Consider the following 20,333-nt stretch of genomic DNA (forward strand, 5'->3'; position numbering starts at 1 on the left):
CCCACGCCTGCGCCCGAAGGGTGCCCAAACCAGCGGGAGCCGGGGCCGGGGCCGGGGCCGGGGCCTGACCGCGCTGCGCGGCGCCTCCCGCCTCCCACCCGGCGCCACAAAGCAACGCACGGGCTCCGCGCTTGCGCACTGCGGGCCGAGGGGTTGGGCGGCGCTCGCGGGGCGAAGATGGCGGCGTTTTCGGGTACGTGGTGCTGGGGCTGGGGGTGTCGCCTGGGCCGCCGGCAGCGAAGCAGCGGGAGAGGCTCCTGGCTGCGGGCCTGCCGCGCCGTGCGGGGGTGGCGGCGCCTCCCGGTCTCCCGGCGGCGGAGGGGCCTCGTCAGCGCCGGGCGCCGCTCCCCGGGCCTGCCCTCGGGCCGGGTGCCCGCAGCCCGTGACTTGCCGCGTAGGAGGCTGAGGGGCCAGAGGCCTGCGGGGATGTCGGTGTTCTGCCCGGCTCCCGGGGCTCCTGCAGGCCTTCGGAAGCGGTTGTCAGAATGGGTTCGCTGGTTTCGGTGCGTGCGTGGTGCGCGTGGATCCGGCCAGCGGAGCTGCTGGAAGCCAGTCCTTCCTCGGGCTGGCCGGTCTCGGTAGTAGGAGCCTCATCGTAGCGGTTCTCCGTATTGCAGCGGGTAATAGCTGGTTTTTATGGGAGTAGCTCGGTTCTGTGATACGGTTGGAAATGTGGGTATATACCGTAGGCTAAAAACTTAATGTTGAGGGAGGAAACGCCATTGTTTGTCCCTGCCGTGCACATATGTGCGCATATAGTCGGCCAGTCAACGTTAGGGTAGTGTGAAGTTTTCGCGTATATGAGGTTTTTAATTTGTTTCTTTTAGTGGAATTCTTTATATCTAATCATGAGGTAAAATGCTGAAGCTTCTTTCATAGATCTGGAGATAAGCTTAGATGCTAGACAGCAAGTTTAATTTGGTTGTAGTTGAAGAAAATGTCATAGTGCCATTGTTTGACTAAACCCTTGGACTGTGTATTAAATTAAGCTGTGAGCTGGAAGTGTATTAAAAATTGAAAAAAAATAACAGAAGGATTTACATATAATTTGTAATTGATAACTATGTTTATTGCTACGGAGAAAGCCTTTTTCTTACGTGACGTGTTTAATTTTGTAGGAATATAGGCTAACACTTGAAAATATGAAAGCTTTCAGAAATTGTGTTATGAATAAAACATGTTTCTTACGGTACTTGTATTATAGCAAATAGAAGAATAATTTTTTGGCTGTGTACATCCATATATGTCAGCCCAGCTCTCTTCTTGTGTACATGTGTGTGGTATGTGTGAAACCCAGCATGGGATAGTGTAAAGGCTGGCATGTAAAAGCTCCCTTTAGAAAGGTGCATGTTTATACTAAAAGAGATTGACTTAGAGTAACCTGAAAAGGTAACCAGCAGCTAAATTGTTATTTTGGCAGTAAAATACCATTGTTTGTGTTGGTTAAGATGTGCTTTCCTCTTGCCCTTATTGAGTAGCTGCAGGTTTCTTTCTTTTTTTAATAGACAGTATTTGTTTATCAGCTTAGAAATGTTCATACATGGCTTCATTTAACTTGTGTCTGGGGAATGACCATCAGACCTTGATATGAGTTTGCCAGAAGGGGTATCTAAGGAAAACACTTTTCAAAGAAGCTGGATGTGTTTAGTAACTATGAAAATCAAAACATCTACTTAATATATGTGCTATAAATGTGTAAGAGAAGACTTGGTGAAAAGAAACTTGAGCACCTCAAGTTTGAGTCCTTATATGCTACAGATTTTTTTTCTTTTTTTGAAAACTGTTTGCATCTCAACTGTAGAGAGAGTCAGGATATTTGTGATTAACAAAGTTTTCCCTGTTGTTTGCGTAGGCAGTTTCCTTAAATGTGCAAAGATAAGTACCTTGTCCTTGTCCTTGAAATGGTATTCAGTTCCCAGTGTGTTTGCTTTGCTATGTCAGCACCTGCCCATATGCCTGACTGCTGTAAGTGGGGGACGACTGTCAAAACTGTACGTGAGGAAGGGATAATGTTTCTTATCTATCACTTGAGTTCTGTACAGAAGGCTGTGTGTACTGTTGCTCAAAAGAATGCTGTTTTGTTTTTGTCGTTGGAAGTGTTGACACTTGGAAGTCTTTTGGGCTATGTTGAGGTAAATAACACTGTTTTTTCCTTTTTTCTTGTCTTGCAGAAATGGGCGTCATGCCTGAGATAGCTCAAGCGGTGGAGGAGATGGACTGGCTGTAAGTAGGAGTGCGTTTGGGCCTGGCAAAATCTAATTTGCCTTTCAGCGATAAACACGACATACTCCTCAAAATACCTCTGCTGTCACAAAGCTAAACCAAATCAGATTGTTTTACTTTAACTGCCATTGCCTGTTTTTAGTGCACAAATTGTGACTTCAGTGGTAACATTTCAACTTGGACAAGCAAAGCACAACTGCTTACACTTCAGTGTCATTTGTTTGATAAAAGCCTCTGTGCTGCTGATTTGTTGGTTATATGTATTGTGGGATTACTGGATGAAATGCTGTCATGTAATTGATGCTTATTTAGTAAACATTTTACAGACTGGTCTGAATTTGTGTTCTTCAGAGTTGATGCTTGTGTGTCAGTCTTCTACAAAAGCTGTTCTTCCTGTGTTTAATTACTTGTTTAGCTAAAATACTTAAGAACTTGTTTTGAATTGTCGTTCAGGATGTTGTCGGTACAGACGATCTTAGTGTATGTAGTTCTTCTTTCCTCATATGCACGATATTAATTGCTGTGATTGTCTGAAAATACTCGTTACATTTAGGTATCTTTATTTTCCAGTTTTGAGTAGGAATCTTGTAAATGGGGGCTGTGTAAGTGGCTTTAAAAGTGAAACTGGCTTAAAGGAAGGAAAGCAGGGAGTACATCGTTAATCTGTTTCTCCTATAGTTTAGCATAGTGATGTGAGATGTAGCCCTCTTGTCAGGGTGCAGCTGAATCCACTGCATCCACTAGTTACTTCCTGTCAAGGTGCATCTGTTCCAAGCTCTTCTTGTAAGTGGAATCCTTTTCACTTCTGTAGCTGCAAGCCAGGAATAATAACATTTACCTGCTATTTCCCATCTTGCAGATGATCGTGGTTTCTGTGAGTTTCTGTATAAGCAAAAGTCCTGTTGTCAGCTGGTAACACCGGTTTGTGTTAATGTGTTCTTTCCTGTAGCCTTCCTACGGATATCCAAGCAGAATCCATCCCACTGATCCTGGGAGGTGGTGATGTACTTATGGTATGTATGCAGGATAGCCCTATTCCTAGAAAGCCCATGTCTTTTAATTGGTTTTGTGGTCAATTCCCTTCTTTCCAGAAGGGTCCATAGTTAAATTAAGTCTCCTGTTCTTCAATAGAAAATACGTTCTTCAGCTAAAAACCTCTTTGAGTTCCTGGTGTATTTCCAAGTGTTGTTGCAGATGGCATTCATTCTTTTTAGCCTTTATTTTTTGACTTAAGTAATAAGTAAGGCTTCCTATATTCTTCTGTAGCGCCTCCAGAAATCAGACGTACATAGGTAGATTTTCTGGTGGACTCAGAGCTTTTAGTTTTGGGGTTTCTTTGAAGTGTATTGTAAAAGTTTTCTGTGTATTCACATCTAATTCGTGTGAAGCAATGGCATTACTCTTTAAGATTTTCTGTATTATGCATAAGTAAAAGTAAATTTATTTTATTAAAATAGATCTGTAGAACAGTCCTTACAGTGTAAGTTGCAGCTTTGGTTAAACTCTTAAATTTTTCTTCCTATAGGCTGCTGAAACAGGGAGTGGAAAAACTGGGGTAAGTAATCGAATTTAAATTAGCAGAAAGTAAGTCTTTTAAGCAGTGAGAGGTGGTGTGTGTGTTTGTGTATATGTGTATATACAGAGAGAACAAGTATATGTTTGTATGTTTATTTAAGCAGTATTATTAGTAGTGTTTACAGACATATGTGTAGGCATGTTTTAAAGTGTTTGTGGCCCTGGTTATTGCATTTGAAAACTAGGCTGACTGTATATCTGGAAATACCTGTATAAACTGTGGAATGAAAATAACTTTCCATTTTAGGCTTTTAGCATTCCAGTTATCCAGATTGTTTATGAAACGCTGAAGGACCAGATGGAAGGCAAGAAAGGGAAAGCAACTATTAAAACCGGGGGGGCAGGTAAGTTTTTATTTCACACTCCTGAAGTCTGGAGCACTGTTAATTCATGTTGATTCCGTCACCTCCCAAAGTAAAAGTAGCAGAACTTGCCATTAGGTAAGTATTTTTTCCTTGATTTGGGGTAACATAAATAGAATATCATCACCCCAGATTTATAAAACAGTGAATATAAATTTACTGGTGGAGTCATGGAAAGAACTGGGATGCATTTGACCGCAGTCTCTTAGTAACACTCATTGTCTTAGCATAAGGCCAACTGATCTGTGCTCTTCAGTGTTCTTTTGAAATCCGCAATAGTCTAGTGCCTTGCAGGATGTGAAGTGGTAGTAGTATCCAGCTTAAAAAAAAGGAGTTTTAAAAAAATAAACCTTCCAATTGCAGGGATAGATGAAACATCAGCAGTGACAGCCCATCAGAGTGTGGGCCTCTTGAGTGTGCTTGAGCAGAAAGCTCTCTTAGGCTTCTTCTCTTTTTGTGTGGCTGGGATAGCACTGTAGTGTGTCTTTCAGTTCTGCTGGGCTGAATAAAGCTGTTGCATTCCTTTTGGCGCCTAGCTGGGTTTAGAAGCTGAATAACAACTTGAATTCCTGCGGCTTTGAACTAGTAAACATTGAACTGGGCAGGAGATGCAAAGGGCCAGAACCCACTGATATAGAATGGGTTGTAACCATGATAATATCCTTATAGTATTTGAGGGTCTATTACACATCTCTAAATAAGCTTGCAACATGAAAGCTAGTAACAGTGTCCAGTCTGGTACTTATAGACTGAGATTTATGTAAGTGACTGCACAAACGCTCTGGAGATGTTACAGAAGTTCGCGTCTTTCAGCTTCATTATAACTACTGCTACAGTGATGACAGTACAGTCAACTTTAAAAAAAAAAAAAAATCAATAAAAAGTCCTGCTTGAAAGAATACAATGCAAATACACTCTGTAATTCTAATTGGAATGGCAAAATTTTATAGTTCTACAAAAATCCTTGTGCTGTGGAACCTCTAGACTTTATTGCAACACATTATTTGGCGTATGAAAAATTAAGACAGACATTTTATGTGATGTATGTAGATGTATCTTAGCTCTTCAGTAATGGTGTTTTAATCTATACCCTGAACAATATCTTAATGTGAACTTGGAACAGAAATAGCAAATACATTTCAAAGTTACTGCTCTTAATGTGGTTTTGGATATTTTCTAACTGAGTTTGATTGTGATTATGTGGAACTCTGGCTTATTTTATAAATGTCTTCGTTGTTTTCAGTGGTATTTTTAATTAACTTAATCTGTGCTCTCCTTAATGGATTCATCTAAACATTTGTGGAATACTTTTGTATTATGCATCTCTGCCCCTCCAAGTTGTGGGCCTTCATTCTGACCTTGTATGAGTTGCATTGGAACAAAGCTGTCTCCCCAGAAAACTAAGCCAAATGCTGCAGAGCCAATGTGAACTTCTGATGTGAGTTTTCCAGACTTACCTTGTTGATTTAATGCTTTTTCTGTTGCTGTCTTTCCAATTTAGTGCTCAATAAATGGCAAATGAACCCGTATGATAGAGGATCAGCTTTTGGTGAGTTGTCCTAATGGTGCTTTAAATGTTCAGTTGAAAATGATCCGTTGGTGAAAAAAATAGTAAACTAGAGGAAAGTATGCATGAACTTTTTTTTTTTTAAAGCAGTTAGGCAGTGTAACTAAAACTGTTTTGTCATTTTCAGCAATTGGATCAGACGGTTTGTGTTGTCAAAGCAGAGAAGTAAAAGAATGGCATGGATGCAGAGCAACTAGAGGTGTGACTAAAGGTAGGTATCAAATTAGATATTTTGGAGACTTCTAGAAGTGTCAGGTGAAATGCCTGCTTGTCACCCATTGATAATGTGAATGGTTGCGTTTAAAACTTATTATCCATCTGAGCAAATGTGCCGTTACTCAATTTACTGCTAGCTGAAGACTTTGGAATGACAAATACCTCTGTTTTGTTCTCCTTGTGTAAATTACCTTTTCCTTGATGGGGTATTGAGTTGGAGGAGACAGTCATAACTAATATCCATTATAACAGATTTTATTAAGGTGTTATTAATAGGAAATAGTGACTCAGACAGTACTTGAACTTGTTTACTCGCACACTTTGCACAGACACATCCATACACAAGTTTCATGGTTACGTGTTTGGAACAACACTTGAGAGGCCAACCCCAGTTCCTTACTCAGGAGAGTCATACTGGTACCCCAGTGGTTCTAGGTGGGTGTTCAGAAAGACCCTCAGTCTCGTTTTGCCGGGTGTGCAGATAATCCTGTAGCCTGTCTGTACACAGCAGCCAGTTGGATGTGATTCAAGTTACACAACCAGTTGTTCATGCTGGTGGTCTTGTACTGATTTGGCAGACCCCTGGTGCTCCGAGTTTACCAGTTCTTGTGGATCCAATAGAACCGCTGGTCTCTAGCTTATCACTCCTTTAGAGCCTTTCACACACTACCTCTCAGCATGTACTTTTTCTCTTTTGTCTGTTCTCTGGTCGTCGTGTTTCTTCATTACATATATAAGTACCTCCAGAACCTTTAAACTCTAACGTGACAGGGGACTTTGACACACTCAGCAGGGGTGGAAATAGTAGATTTGTGTGATCTTGAAAGTAGCCAAACCAAACCACCTTGATGAAATTGCTATTTAGGTGGTTTAGATCCTTCCTTTCTCTTTTTAAAGGGAAATACTACTACGAAGTTTCCTGTCATGACCAAGGCTTGTGCAGAGTTGGTTGGTCAACTATGCAGGCTTCACTGGATTTGGGTGAGTTTCCTTCAAAAGAAGAATCCCATAGATAGTTTTCATATTCACATGGAATGACTGGAGTCCTATTCTAGTCTTGCAGAGAATGGGCTCCTTGGGAAGGATAGCAATAAGTTAAAAACTTTTTGTACAAATCTTGTTCTTCTGTAAGAGGAAATATGCTTAGGTAGTGGCAGTGTTTCTTGTCTCTTGTGACTTTTTCCCTTTAATTTCAGTTTTTTAATGAAGATGACTGGAGGTGAATAAAATCAATAATTATACTGGTACAAAAATACTAGTTTAGTGTCTATCAAAGATAGAAGTCTTTAGTTAGCACTGTGTATTGGTGGTTTTAGAGGTTTCAGTTGCCAATACAAGGAGGAAAAAACATGACCTGTCAAACAAAAGATAAAAAGCTATACTTTATTTTGTCTGCAGGTACTGATAAATTTGGCTTTGGCTTTGGTGGTACTGGTAAGAAATCTCACAACAAGCAATTTGACAGCTATGGTGAGGTAAGCGTGAATTGCTTATTGGTAGAAATATTATTAAAAGTTTTACACGTTGGTTCTGTGCTGAACCATCAACTGCCTTTCCTAAGAGTGCTGACTTTTAAGGGAAAGTCACTGGGCAAAAATACTGTGAAACATTGAAGCATTTTTGGATAAAAGCATATTAACAGATTTAACAAAAGTGGTTATCAGCTGGAGACTTATAATTGTGGCTAGACCACAAATATATTGACTGTTATTTAGAAAATAAACATTTTCTCTGTTACAGGTTAGAGGTTAACTGATTTGTTGGCTTTATGTCTCGACTTGCTTTAGTCTTAACTTGAACAACAGCAGCCCACCTGTATACCTTGGTCAATGTCTAGGTGAATGTCTAAGTGAGGGCATCATATCCTGTTTACTAGTAGTTAAAGTAGAAGTAATCCCAGAACTCTCTAATATGTCAAAGCATTAACTACTAATAAGATGTATTTAGTCATGGTCTGTTTCTAGCTATTGAGTTGGGTTTGACATTAGAACTGTTGTCTGAATGTGCACTTCTGAACATGTCTGCCAGGAATGTCTGTGGTGGTTTTTGTGTAGTGTGCCAGTCGAGAGTTCAGATGTTTAAGCATAATTTATATAAATAAGAATAGTAAAGCAGAAGCTCAAGTCTTTCTGTGGTACTAATGAACTCTCAATGGCATAAAACTTGCAACTTTTAGGCTATTGTGTTGGAGCTTTTTTAATAGGAGTGTCTTCTGAGCTGTTGAATTAGAAGCGCTTAACAAGATACAGATTTTTATTGAATACCTTTACAATGAGCAGACTTCAAGATACTTAAATGATCTTAAGTATACGTAACATGCATATGGTACCTCCTGCAGGAGTTAGTCTTTTTATAGTCAAAGTATAGGTTTCTGTTGCTGTGTTTGGTGCTTTAAGCTTACATTTACATTGGCTAATAAATGCATGATTAATGCATTTTTCAATAATGTTGAATAATTCCAGGTAAATGACTTGAATTTGTCAAAGTGTTTGGTTTTAAAGAAAATTTAAAGCAGCAATAAATGTTTCAATATCTAAGATAAATTGGGCAGTTTATTGAAGATTTGTAATTAAAATATGCATACTATTTACAGCACTATTACTGGAATAAATTGAACTTTCTCAAAAATTAGTGTTTAGTAGTGCAAAGTGGGGAAAACTGAAAGCTGACAGAATGTAAGCACTAAGTTTTCCTGATACGCTGAACACTAAAATCTCTTAGGTTCACGAACTTCTCTTTGTTACAGGAATTCACTATGCATGATACAATTGGGTGTTACCTAGACATAGATAAAGGACAAATAAAATTTTCCAAAAATGGTAAGTTTTACTTACTTTCTTTGGAATTTTATTGGGGTGCTGGTATTGGGGAAGGGGCAGGGAGAGGCATGCATGTGCATGCAGTCTGACTGAGCCAACCCTGCTTTCAGGGAAGGACCTTGGCCTGGCGTTTGAAATCCCACCGCACATAAGGAACCAAGCACTGTTTGCAGCTTGTGTACTGAAGGTAACTTAATAGTATTGCAGATGTGTAAGATCATGAAAATTGTTCTCGTTTTGGTAGCTAACTACTTATGTATAAAGCTTGCATTGTGACCTGCCAGTGCTGCAGTTGTGCTTGTACACTTTCGGTTTCCTTTGGTCTGCTAGTATTTAACTACTGGAGTGGCCACCACAGTGTGGTGGATTTGATGAGTACTGTTCAAGTTAAATGTTTAAATATGGATTTAAATACTTAAACTTCAATATAAGGGTAGAATAGCATGGATAACTAATTCCTAATACTAGTGCTATCTTGTCTGTATTACACTTTGATATACTACGATTCAACAGATATAAGCAAATAACTTGAAAGTGCCAGAATTCCTGTTTCATTTATTCTCGACTGTAGTGTTACAGCAGTGTAGTAGTTAACTCTCTGGGATGAGCTCTTACAGAGTAAAGGTTTTAGCAAAAAGTTTTAGTGGTCAGAGAAATGTACAAGTCCAAAAAAAAAAAAAAGTGGTTTGGTTTTTTTAGTTGTGGTTTGTCACTGAAAATGAATGTAACATAAAGTTTTCTATGTTTCTATAAATGTGGGAATATTTTGATGTAGAAGAAAAGAGCTTTAGGATCTGGAACCACACAGAAAATGTCTGGCAGGTTTTAGGTGACTTGGGGAAAGGAAATGTGTAAGATAGGAGGAAACACCATGTTCCCCTCCTCCTCATCTAGATGGTTTCTCATGAGGAAATTAATTATAGAATTGTTTCGTATTTTGTGTGATCTCTTGAATCTGTCTGTATGACATAACTTTTGTTGAAATCTAGAATGCTGAATTGAAATTCAATTTTGGTGAAGAAGATTTCAAGTTTCCACCAAAAGATGGCTATATTGGTCTTTGCAAGGCTCCCGATGGTAGTGTTGTAAAATCACAGCACTCGGGTAGGTTAGACTTTTAAACTTCTCTCTGTTCTGTATTCAGGTTGTGTTACAGAGCATTTTTGATCACTTTAATTGCTTCATTACTGCTATGTTCAAGGTCTTACAATATCTTCCTGTTAGCAATATTAGTGCTTTTTTAAAGTATTAGAAATGTTTTTCATCTTAAACCACAAATAATGTAACATTTTGAATTTAGATAAAAAAGAAGTTTAGCCAAGTTACTCAACAGTGTCATCTTTAAAAATAAGTGTGTTTAAACTCTGCAATGAAATTAATTATGCTGCGTGGCTGGTATACCCACTATCATGGCAAGATTCACTTGTAATCTCTGGATATGAATCTGAAGTTATTTATAATTCAGTGAGCAATAACACTGAATTATTTTATTTAGAATCATGAGGTTTTAGATTATTAGTGGAAACTCCAAGTTCGTTTCCAGTAAAAAATTCCAGGACAGGAATGTAGTTTGTCTTAATGGTGTATTTTTTCATTTAGGAAATGCCCAAGTGGTTCAAACACAGAACCTTCCAAATGCTCCAAAAGCATTGATTGTAGAACCATCAAGGGAGCTGGCAGAACAAACCTTGAACAATGTAAAGCAGTTCAAAAAATATGTCGATAATCCCAAATTAAGGTAACAGTGCATCTGTTATAATTGTGTTTGTGATGTTGTCCATGGACATGACTTCATGGGGGGGCAGGGAGCCACTTTGTAGCTAAGTGGACCTTAATCTGTGGTGCTTCTGATAATAGCCTCAAACATCTGGTGGCAACCAACCTTCTGACTTTTCAGCTACAGTCAGACCAGTTAGGGGTTTTTGATGTGTTTTATCTATGGACAACATCTTTCTGGTATGACAAATTATTTGGTTTTCTTTTTCTTTTTTTTTTTTTTCCTTCAGATTATCAGAGGTGTATGATATTTAATGTTTTTAATCAAGAAAAGCACATCTACTTACTGCCCTTCTTTTCTGAGCATCTTCTGGTGCCCCACACCTCCTTGCCGTCATTTTGTTTGTATTCCATTTCCAACAAATAGTTCAATACAAGGTCTGCTCTCTTTGCATTGATGTGCTCACAGGACAAATGTTGCCGTGATTAGCATGGGGATGCCATTCTGAAAAATTAATTATCTCCAAGCTGCTTTGGTCTAAAGTTGTTTCTCTTTTGCCTGTGCTTGTAAAACTTAAACAAGCATCTCCATATTCTAAACTGCAGTTAATTTACAAGAGTGCTTTTTCTAGAGCAGCAGGGCAGTAGCAATGGGGAGAGGCAAGCTATGATGTAAGATTAGTTTACTGGTATTTGTATTTCGAGCTTTCAAGAGCACAGGAAACTTAAAGCTAACTTATGTTTGAGATTTTTAAGGAATAGATATATATTTTTTAAGATGAGATTGGCTAAGGTGTTAATGTATTTAATACAATAGCAACAGAGTAATCAAATTCGAATACAGTTCAGTAACAAAACTTTCACTTCTTGAATTACAATATACTACATATGAAGGGATTCATTTTAAAAATAATTTATTCACTATTCTTTCTTAATTAGTTCTTAATCATCAGCTACTAATAAAAGAATCAAATCTTCAGCCAGATTTTATAATCTTCCGAATATAATAAATTACCAAACGTCAATATACATTGATGTCATTTTAGGGAGCTGTTGATTATTGGTGGTGTTGCTGCAAGAGATCAACTCTCTATACTGGAACAAGGAGTAAGTTGTATTTTTGTTTACCTGATTTAATAGTTTGGGTTCTGGATAACTCGTGATGTGGTTGGAGGGTAGTAATGGTGCTTCTTGTAACTCCTGTAAGCCCGATAAAAAGGGATTGTGCAGTTGATAGCAAGCTCATGTTGCAGTGGTCTAGCATTTGTTGCTTTACTTCCATGGCAATTGTCAGCACAAATGCTTGTAGTACTTGGTCAAATTTTGTTGAAGCCTGAGAACTTCTGAAAATTTTAAAATAAAGGTGTAATTTTTGCCATTTGTCCTTAGTTAGCAAGACAGACACAGTTTTCCTTTTATCTTTTGCTTCACATTTATGTGAATAAAGTTGAATATGCAATTATCAGGGTTAACCTGCGCTACAAACCAGTCCTACGTAGGAGGAACCTAGCTTCGGCAGCATGGGGTGTACAGTCAACTTGGTCATGCTGTAGGGATAGCATCATCACTTTTTTATTTAAGACTTGCTTTTGGAAGTAAGACCATATCACCATTGATAAGTTGTTTCAGTGATGCTAGCTGCCAAAATACAATTTTTCTCCTAAGCGGGCTTGAACTGGAAGATTTCTAGACTTTTACGTGAATGCTAAATTCATGAGAGTGAACACTTCCATCTGACAAAATCTTAAGTTACTTCTATAGTTGATAGACTTGATAATGTATACTTGCACAGTAAGAAAATTTAGATTTATTTTGTCCCTATTTAAAACCAAATGTCTTCATGGGCTTCAGATAACAAAGTTACACAGGTTGGGCGGGGCAGGGGAGGGGGGAAAGGAGCAGGGCCGCAACACTTTCCAAAAAAAGGGGAGGCTTCCTGCCTAAGGCAGATTCTGCTAATGAAATGGCTGTAGAACCGAAATGCGGGTTGCCCAGAGAGGTTGTGGGATCTCTCTCCTTCAAGATCCTGGAAATTTTATTGGGTAACTGTCTAAAGCAACTTGGAAATTGCCCTTGATTTGCCTGTGATTGAGGGAGTGGAGACCAGATGGCCTCAAGAGATCCCTCCAACCCAAACTACTCTGGGATTCTGTGAAGTTATAATTAATAGAAAACAGGGTATCATACTGATAATTTTCTCTTAATCTTAAATTTGGACGAATTTGGTAATGTCTTTTAGTTATGGGACCAATTCATACTCCTATGTATTTCATAGGTAGATATTGTCGTTGGAACTCCTGGAAGACTGGATGACCTGGTCTCGACGGGAAAGCTTAATTTATCTCAAGTTAGATTCCTGGTTCTGGATGAAGCTGTATGTAGAGAACTAAGTGACACTTAGCTTTTGTTCTTAAATGCAAGACACTTCCTAAAAGATTCAGTTAAACATCATTGTTCTAGAGCGTTTGGTACTTCACTGGAACATCGATTAGCTACCTATAGACTATTCCAAGTTAAGCTTATTGTCTGTAACCATAGTAACCTACCCTTTTTGTAATTTTTTTTTTCTCCTCCCTTGAAGCCTCTCTGGTAAAGCTGCTTGAATTTTTTTGGATAGAGAAATATATTTCAGGCTGTATTCAGAAAGTAGTGAAGTCTGTCCCTGTCACTGTACAAGAACTTAAAAGGACAAAGAGATGAGCATTTTTGATTACCCAGCCGGTCTTGAAGCCAATGAATGCTGTAGTCAATATGCTGCGACATGAGAGCCTCCCTCTCTCTCATCTGCTGTAGTACAACTGAATAATCACAAAAACGGAAAGCCGCGGTGTGTTAGCTAGGAGAAGCTACTAAGACAAATGTTCAATTTGTTGTGAAGCACAGCAGCTGTACTTGCAAATACTCCAAATTTTTACTTTTTTTTTTTTTCTTAGTAATAATATGAGCCAGGTGTTGACCTGTCCGGCTAACTAAAAGAGAACTTCTATAGACCTCAGCTGTATTGCTTATTTAACTCCAGTATATAGATGGACAAATGAAAAATAAGAACTGCAGCTTTGTTTCTTTTTTTTTATTCCCATGTAGGATGGCCTTCTCCTCCAAGGTTATTCAGATTTCATAAACAGGATCCACAGTCAAATTCCTCAGATAACTTCAGATGGAAAGAGACTTCAGGTATAAAATTTGTTAGTGGTTTTGAGGGGGTTTTTGTGTTGCTTTTGGTTTTGTTTGGTTTGGGATTTCTGTGTGTGGTGTGCTCTGCTTTCAGTTGTTGACTATTACATGGCATGGAGCATGCTGCTTTGAAGTAGTGTTTGTTATACTTCTTGTCCAAGACTAACACTTGTTCAGTGGGTTCAGTAATTGCCTGTGAATATGTATTTTGAGGATCCTAGATCTTGAAGCCCAGTGTTTAGCAGTATTTGAGTTATTTAGATATGAACATATCTGAAAAATGAGTGACTATGTACATCATGATTTCTAATGATCTAGTAATCTTGATTCATCAGCTCTGAGTAATTCTGCTTTGTTCCTCTTAAATGATCAGGGTTTTTTAAGAGAATAGTTGAGTAACTTCTTTTGTGTCTTGACTCTTTGTCAGCTGAGTGGTTCCTGTGATGAGGAAAACCAGTCAGGGACTCTTTGTTGTGCTACGTTATGCTATTCAACTACACAACATTCTTCCAGTTCCACTCAGACCTTTTCTGCTGGAAAAATCTGATCTTCAGTGGTATCCATCATATGGCTTTTTCTCTTCTCAGGTGATTGTGTGCTCTGCAACACTACATTCTTTTGATGTGAAAAAACTATCTGAAAAGATCATGCATTTTCCTACCTGGGTTGATTTGAAAGGAGAAGATTCTGTCCCTGAAACTGTACACCATGTAGTTGTGCCTGTAAACCCAAAAGCTGACAAACTCTGGGAAAGGCTTGGCAAGAATCATATCAGAGTAAGTGGTTTTTAGGTGAAAAGAGTATTTGCCTGTGTTTACCTATTTAACCTTCTGAATTGGGGCCTAATGTAGGATCTTTGCCAGCTATTGAAACAGCTTAGTGTGTTTGAAATGGTTTGTTCCATGGGAGGCAGCATCATAATATTGGTGATGTAAGACTGTTTCTGAACGGCTCGGTCTTACAAACATGACTGTGGAAGATGTTGATGGGAGTAACCTTTGTACTACAGAACAGTGGCACTGCACTGCTTCTTCACTCATTTCACAGCTAATGGTCTGTGGCTTGACTGTAGTTAGTACCTGTCTTCTCTGATTGATTAGGAGGAAGTAAACATTCCAACATAGATCGTTCTGTAAAGCAGTTTTGTCTCTAACCTATATGAGACAAGCAATTTTTAGAGGGATGGATTTCATCTCAGACTGCTGAGACTCTAGTTTAAATTCTACGTTAACATGACACCTCCTCATGGGAGAAGGTGGTGGTGGTTGTTGAAGTCTTTAGGTTTTGAGTTCTGAATAACCTGGGACTGTGTTTCATTCTCAGTAACTCTTACACAGTTACAATCAATAGGTTTTCTTAACCCCTCATTATCTCTGGAACCTCCCTTTGTTAGATCTGTTGGAGCCTTTTCTCTAAGTCTTAGCATGAATTATTTCTCTTGGGTTTTAGGTTTATATCTGATTGAGCCTAGCACAGGGAAAAAAGATTAGGAACAACTGTGTGTGTATGATTTAGCCATGTTTATAGTACAGTGTTTTTCAGGTTTTGTTTTGTTGTTTTAATTCATCACTCTGTTCAAAGGTGGTTTCTATCCATATTACATTAATAATTTTATGTCTACATTAATAATTTTATTGTCCTTTTTTTATGAATAGGTTTTGTGTGCTCACACTCAAGACTTCTCTTTAGCTACAGGTAGATTAGCTTGTCTAGTGGGAGAACAGAATGCTAAGATTACTTTCAAACTTTAATTTCTTGCTGATTAGAAGTTAATGGAGTTAAGTATTTCCTCTGCGAAGTATGGACTCATGATTTTGGGGGCTTTGTTTGTTTGTTTCCTAGACTGATGAAGTACATGCAAAGGACAATACACGACCTGGCGCTAACACTCCAGGTAATCTGCAACACTAGTTAACTAACAGCTTGTGAAGTACTCCTTTGTCAATGTTACAAAGTAAAGCTAAATTATAGTAGATACCAGCCTTGAGTCGTGTTCCTCGAAACTTATTTCTGTGTTTTTGTAGTTGTGAAGAGAAATGTGTTTCTGTAATTAGGGAGGGAGAAAAATACTTGAGTATGTATTTTGCAGGTATGTAAACAAGTGTTTGTTGCAGTGTAAGTAACCTGAAACTCCTGAATCGTTTTGTTATTTCTATATTTTATTACCTTGGAGGAGGGAAGCATTGTGGGGTGGGCGGGGGCGGAGAAGAGAAAACTGAAGGTCTAGCTCACTTACACTGCTAATAAAAGTTTAGCTGTCTACCCCAATGCTAAGGAAAACTTTAAATGTATGCTGTTCAGAGGCTCTTCATGTTTTCAAACAATTTTGAGTGAAATAACTTCTTTACTTTTACTTAGAAATGTGGTCTGAAGCGATCAAAATTCTAAAAGGCGAATACACTGTTCGGGCAATCAAAGAGCACAAGATGGACCAAGCCATTATTTTCTGCAGGACTAAAATAGATTGTGATAATATGGAGCAGTACTTCATTCAACAGGGTGGAGGTAGTATTTTTCACAAAACCCTTGTTCTGCTTGTTTTCATGTTTATGTCAAAGCCAGAAGTATGTGATGGAGGTCACAGAAGCTGGGGCACCACAGAAATGAGATTGTGCTTGGTGTGTTTTTTGACATACTGACAGGGTTCGGTAGCAGGGAGCTGCAGGGGTGCCTTTGTGGGAGGAGGGAATGAACTGCCTGTACCTGTTCCAGACAGCTTTGAAATGGCTGGAAACAACCCATCATGTGCAAAAATTTGATCCAATGAGAAGAGTCTAAGGAGCATCTGCTGACCCATGTATAAGAGAAAGTGATAGTTGCTGGGGCAGAAGACACTGGAGGAAATGTGTTGTACTTCTGTACGCCCGGAAGGAGAAATGTGAGAGAAAACACAGGAGGGCACTGAACTGGAGAAACGGGGGCAGTTTAGGCTAGGAAGGAGTGCAGAGACTTGCCTGCACAGACCCCTGGGCAGTGGGGAGGAAAGGTGTTTGTTTAATTTTTTGTGTTGTTTTTCCCCAGTGCCTGTATCGGTAGTTACAAGTTTGTGTTAATTGGTAATAAATCAAGTGAAATTCCCGAGTTGAAACTTTTGCCTGCAGAATGTACTTTTTTCCAGTTCTGTGTGGTGTTGTGTCATAACTTATATATGATGTTATTAATGCATAGCAACTCTTTCAGGCCCCGATAGGAAGGGACATCAGTTCTCGTGTGTCTGCCTGCACGGTGACAGAAAACCTCAAGAAAGAAAGCAAAACCTGGAAAGATTTAAGGTAATGCAGCAGATCCTTGAAGATTTTTCGCTCACTTCCTGGTATCTGAAATTATATGTTAATTTGTGTTGCTCTTCTCAATCTAAATTAAATTGTGTTCAAATGCTCTATGTCCTGCTTCCTAAAACTCTGTGAGGCATGATTTCTGTAGGTGGAAATTATAATGTCAGTCAATATGACCTTTGAGTTCTCATAAGTGAGCTTACTTTTAAATAAAGCCTGAATTTAAGCCTTTATATTTTCTTTTAAAGTCTTCAGTTCTTGAGTATCAAGAAAAAAGTTATTTAAATATTAGACAGTTTGATTTTGGTTAAGCCGTTCATGGATTTATACTTGCCTAATAAGGATGTAAATTGACCAAGCTATTCATGTTCAAAAAGCGCTGTTGCACTGTGGAAGAGCTTTATTTAATCTGTTCCTAAATGTACAGAGATGCTTCAAGGTGAAGTAAATGCTTAGAACTGCTGCTTCGTTGTCTGGAATTTTGTTTGGTTTATTTAGCACACTTCTTTACAACTATGTTTTCATAGAGAGGAGATGTCCGTTTCTTGATCTGCACAGATGTTGCTGCTAGAGGAATTGATATTCATGGTGTTCCATATGGTAAGACATAACTTTTAAACTAAGCTATTGAATTGTATACAGCTTCGGTAGATCTGTAGTCCTGCCAGCTGGTTACAACAGGTATATGACTTAAAGCTTCATTTTAAAAACTTGTAGCTGTTAAAGGTGTGAACTAGGCAACTTTTAATTTGATTTGTTCACCATACCTTCTGAAATACCTGGTGATGTTCTGCATTGTTGGGCATTCTTCATTTATTTTTCCACTCTTTTCGAAAAGCAATCGTGGAGAAAGCAGTTTTATAGTGGAAGCCTTAATCTCAGGTATTGCAGGTAATGACACCTGCAACTGCTGTAATAACTATGAAGCATGTGTATGGGCTAAGGAGAGGGCTTGCAGCAATCAAAATCCTATTTATTTTATGTGTCTGGTCTGTGACCTTAGCTGGTATATTTTAAAAAAAAATACCTTGTATTCTCTGTGGATTGTATCTTACACAGTTATCAACGTGACACTGCCTGATGAAAAACAGAACTATGTTCATCGAATTGGGAGAGTAGGCAGAGCTGAGAGGTCTGTATGTGTTCAGAGTAGGCGCCATGTTTTCTTTTTTTGTTGTTTCACAAGTTGGCAGTAATTATTGAGACACGTTTTTCTCTCTCCCTTCTCCCATAATATTTCAGGATGGGTTTGGCAATCTCCCTTGTGGCAAAAGAGAAAGAAAAGGTAATTATACTCCAAAGCAAAATTGAACAGATGTTATTTACTGAAGTTCTATCCACCGCTGATGTCTGACTTTAATATCCTGCATTGGAAAACTGCTTGTTTGTTCTGGTTCGTTTGAAAGGAAATTGAAATAGATATCTGAATTTTTCCGTGCTGTAGTCAACCAAAGTGAATGTACTAAACTTATTTCACAAAGCTTAGAAGTTGTTTTCCTTTATTTCTAGGTTTGGTATCATGTGTGCAGTAGTCGTGGAAAAGGATGTTACAATACCAGACTGAAGGAAGAAGGAGGTTGTACCATATGGTACAATGAGATGCAGGTAAACGTTTGAATTAACCAGAATGTTCTAACCCCTCTAAAAGACTGTGGGATATAGTTCTTGGTTTAGCTGTGTAGTTGAAGGTACAAGTTGAAATGTTGGGGTGTTTATAACCTTTGATTCCATTTGAATAAATTGGAAAACTTCGTAAGTTAAAATTTCTGTGAGTTACTACTTTAATTATAAAAGCTTATTTTGATATTCCCAGCCAATTCTGTTGGAGTCTTTATTTTCAGCTTCTGTATAGTCTTCCTAATCAAGTTCTGTTAAGAGTTACAGGATGTTAGTTGCACATTTTTTTGTTTAGATGGTTTGTTGCAAAACTGTAAGTTACTTAAAACTGTTGTTCCTCTAACCCGCAAATAGCGTGTCACCTAAGTACATACTCATTGGGATTTATATACCAAGTATGAATGCGTGTTGAATTCACAGTGCTTCCCTTCTTTCTGCGTTAAAGAGGGGTGACTGACACCTATGGTAAAATAAGCTTAGCCTGTGAGCTCTCATGAAGTAGCCATGCTCGTGTAAGGCGAGCAGTACGTAAAACAAAGGTTTCTAGGTGGGGTAAAAACATAGTGAGATTGGAAATTAACCTGTATAGTCTGTTTGAGCAAAAAATGTGTTAGTCTTTGGTGTCTGCAGCCATGTTGTTTTCTGTGTGCAGTTCCTGTTGAAACTACTGGATTGTGACTGAGACCACTGGTCAGACTGACGTCTCGGACCATAAGAGTACTTTAAGGCTTTTTTTTTTTTTTTTTTTTTTAGCTGCTGGGGGAGATTGAAGAACACTTAAACTGCACTATTGCCCAAGTTGAACCAGACATAAAAGTACCAGTAGATGATTTTGATGGGAAAGTTACATATGGGCAGAAAAGAGCTCTGGGTGGTAAGCAATGAACTACCTTTGAGTTACCTTGCTATGTGATGCTCCGTTTCTTGGTTGTGTGCTGTGTAACTGCAGAACGAGAGACTAAAAAACCCTCCTAGTTCTTTGTCATGTTCTGCATTTGTTACGTGCATTCTGTGGGTCTCAAAGTGTGTGTATGCCTGTGTTCTTGTTTTGTTTGTGCCTTTTTTTTTTTTTAACAAGTTAGCAAACTTAACTTGAACTTTCTGAATGGCTGTGGCTGAACATTATTAGTTCTGCTGAAACACAACTTTGAACACCTCGTTTAGATCGGGTCTCTTTTGGCAGGTGGACTGTATAAAGGCCATGTGGATATTCTGGCACCTACAGTACAAGAGTTGGCTGCCCTTGAAAAGGAGGCTCAGACATCTTTCTTGCATCTTGGCTATCTTCCTAACCAGCTGTTCAGAACATTCTGATTGTGCCACACTTGAGACAAGGCTTGACTTAATAAAGGCTTTACCCTGCAAATACAAAAATCCCACACTGTCTCTGAGTAGCAGTAGTTAGAAGAGGATTAAAATTAAATATACTTTTTTGCGTGAAGTGTGTTCAGCGTTGTTAACTCTGTGTTAACCATTGTCTTGATAAAATAAAATGAGTCAAAGATGAAATGGTTTCTTTTGATCTTCCTTTGCCTTGCCTTGAGGATTACTTTGCAGTCATTCTTTGCATAGCTTTTTGATTTATTGAAAATAGAATTATAGTTAAGCAAATCCGGAGAAAGGAGAGTTTACTTCTTTGCAGAATATATGTTAAAATTACTTAACTAGCTGCGACTGTATTTTTTAATGCTGGGCTTTCTAAAGATTCATCCATATTCAGACAGCTGTTTAAGATTCTGAAGAAGGAAAAAAAAATTACTGAAGTGAAGCTCTTGGTTATCCAAAAACC

At 38.6% G+C, this 20,333-nt stretch overlaps 1 protein-coding gene across 1 annotated transcript; it reads left to right on the plus strand.

Moving 5' to 3' along the window:
* Window positions 1-164: 164 nt before the first annotated feature.
* Window positions 165-20,053, plus strand: DDX1 (DEAD-box helicase 1). Its single transcript, XM_086460333.1, has 26 exons — window positions 165-193; window positions 2,172-2,223; window positions 3,173-3,236; window positions 3,749-3,778; window positions 4,046-4,142; window positions 5,662-5,709; window positions 5,855-5,938; window positions 6,841-6,924; window positions 7,342-7,418; window positions 8,690-8,762; window positions 8,873-8,949; window positions 9,752-9,866; window positions 10,362-10,500; window positions 11,525-11,585; window positions 12,754-12,852; window positions 13,563-13,652; window positions 14,240-14,428; window positions 15,495-15,546; window positions 16,011-16,157; window positions 16,833-16,924; window positions 17,455-17,527; window positions 17,987-18,059; window positions 18,170-18,212; window positions 18,437-18,532; window positions 19,298-19,418; window positions 19,728-20,053. The coding sequence occupies exons 1-26, from the start codon at window positions 178-180 to the stop codon at window positions 19,856-19,858; spliced, it is 2,223 nt and encodes a 740-aa protein (XP_086316459.1). The 5' UTR covers window positions 165-177; the 3' UTR covers window positions 19,859-20,053.
* The last annotated feature ends 280 nt before the right edge of the window (window positions 20,054-20,333 follow it).

Source organism: Leptosomus discolor, chromosome 2 (assembly GCF_034619465.1).
Source record: "Leptosomus discolor isolate bLepDis1 chromosome 2, bLepDis1.hap2, whole genome shotgun sequence".
NCBI lineage: Eukaryota > Metazoa > Chordata > Aves > Leptosomiformes > Leptosomidae > Leptosomus > Leptosomus discolor.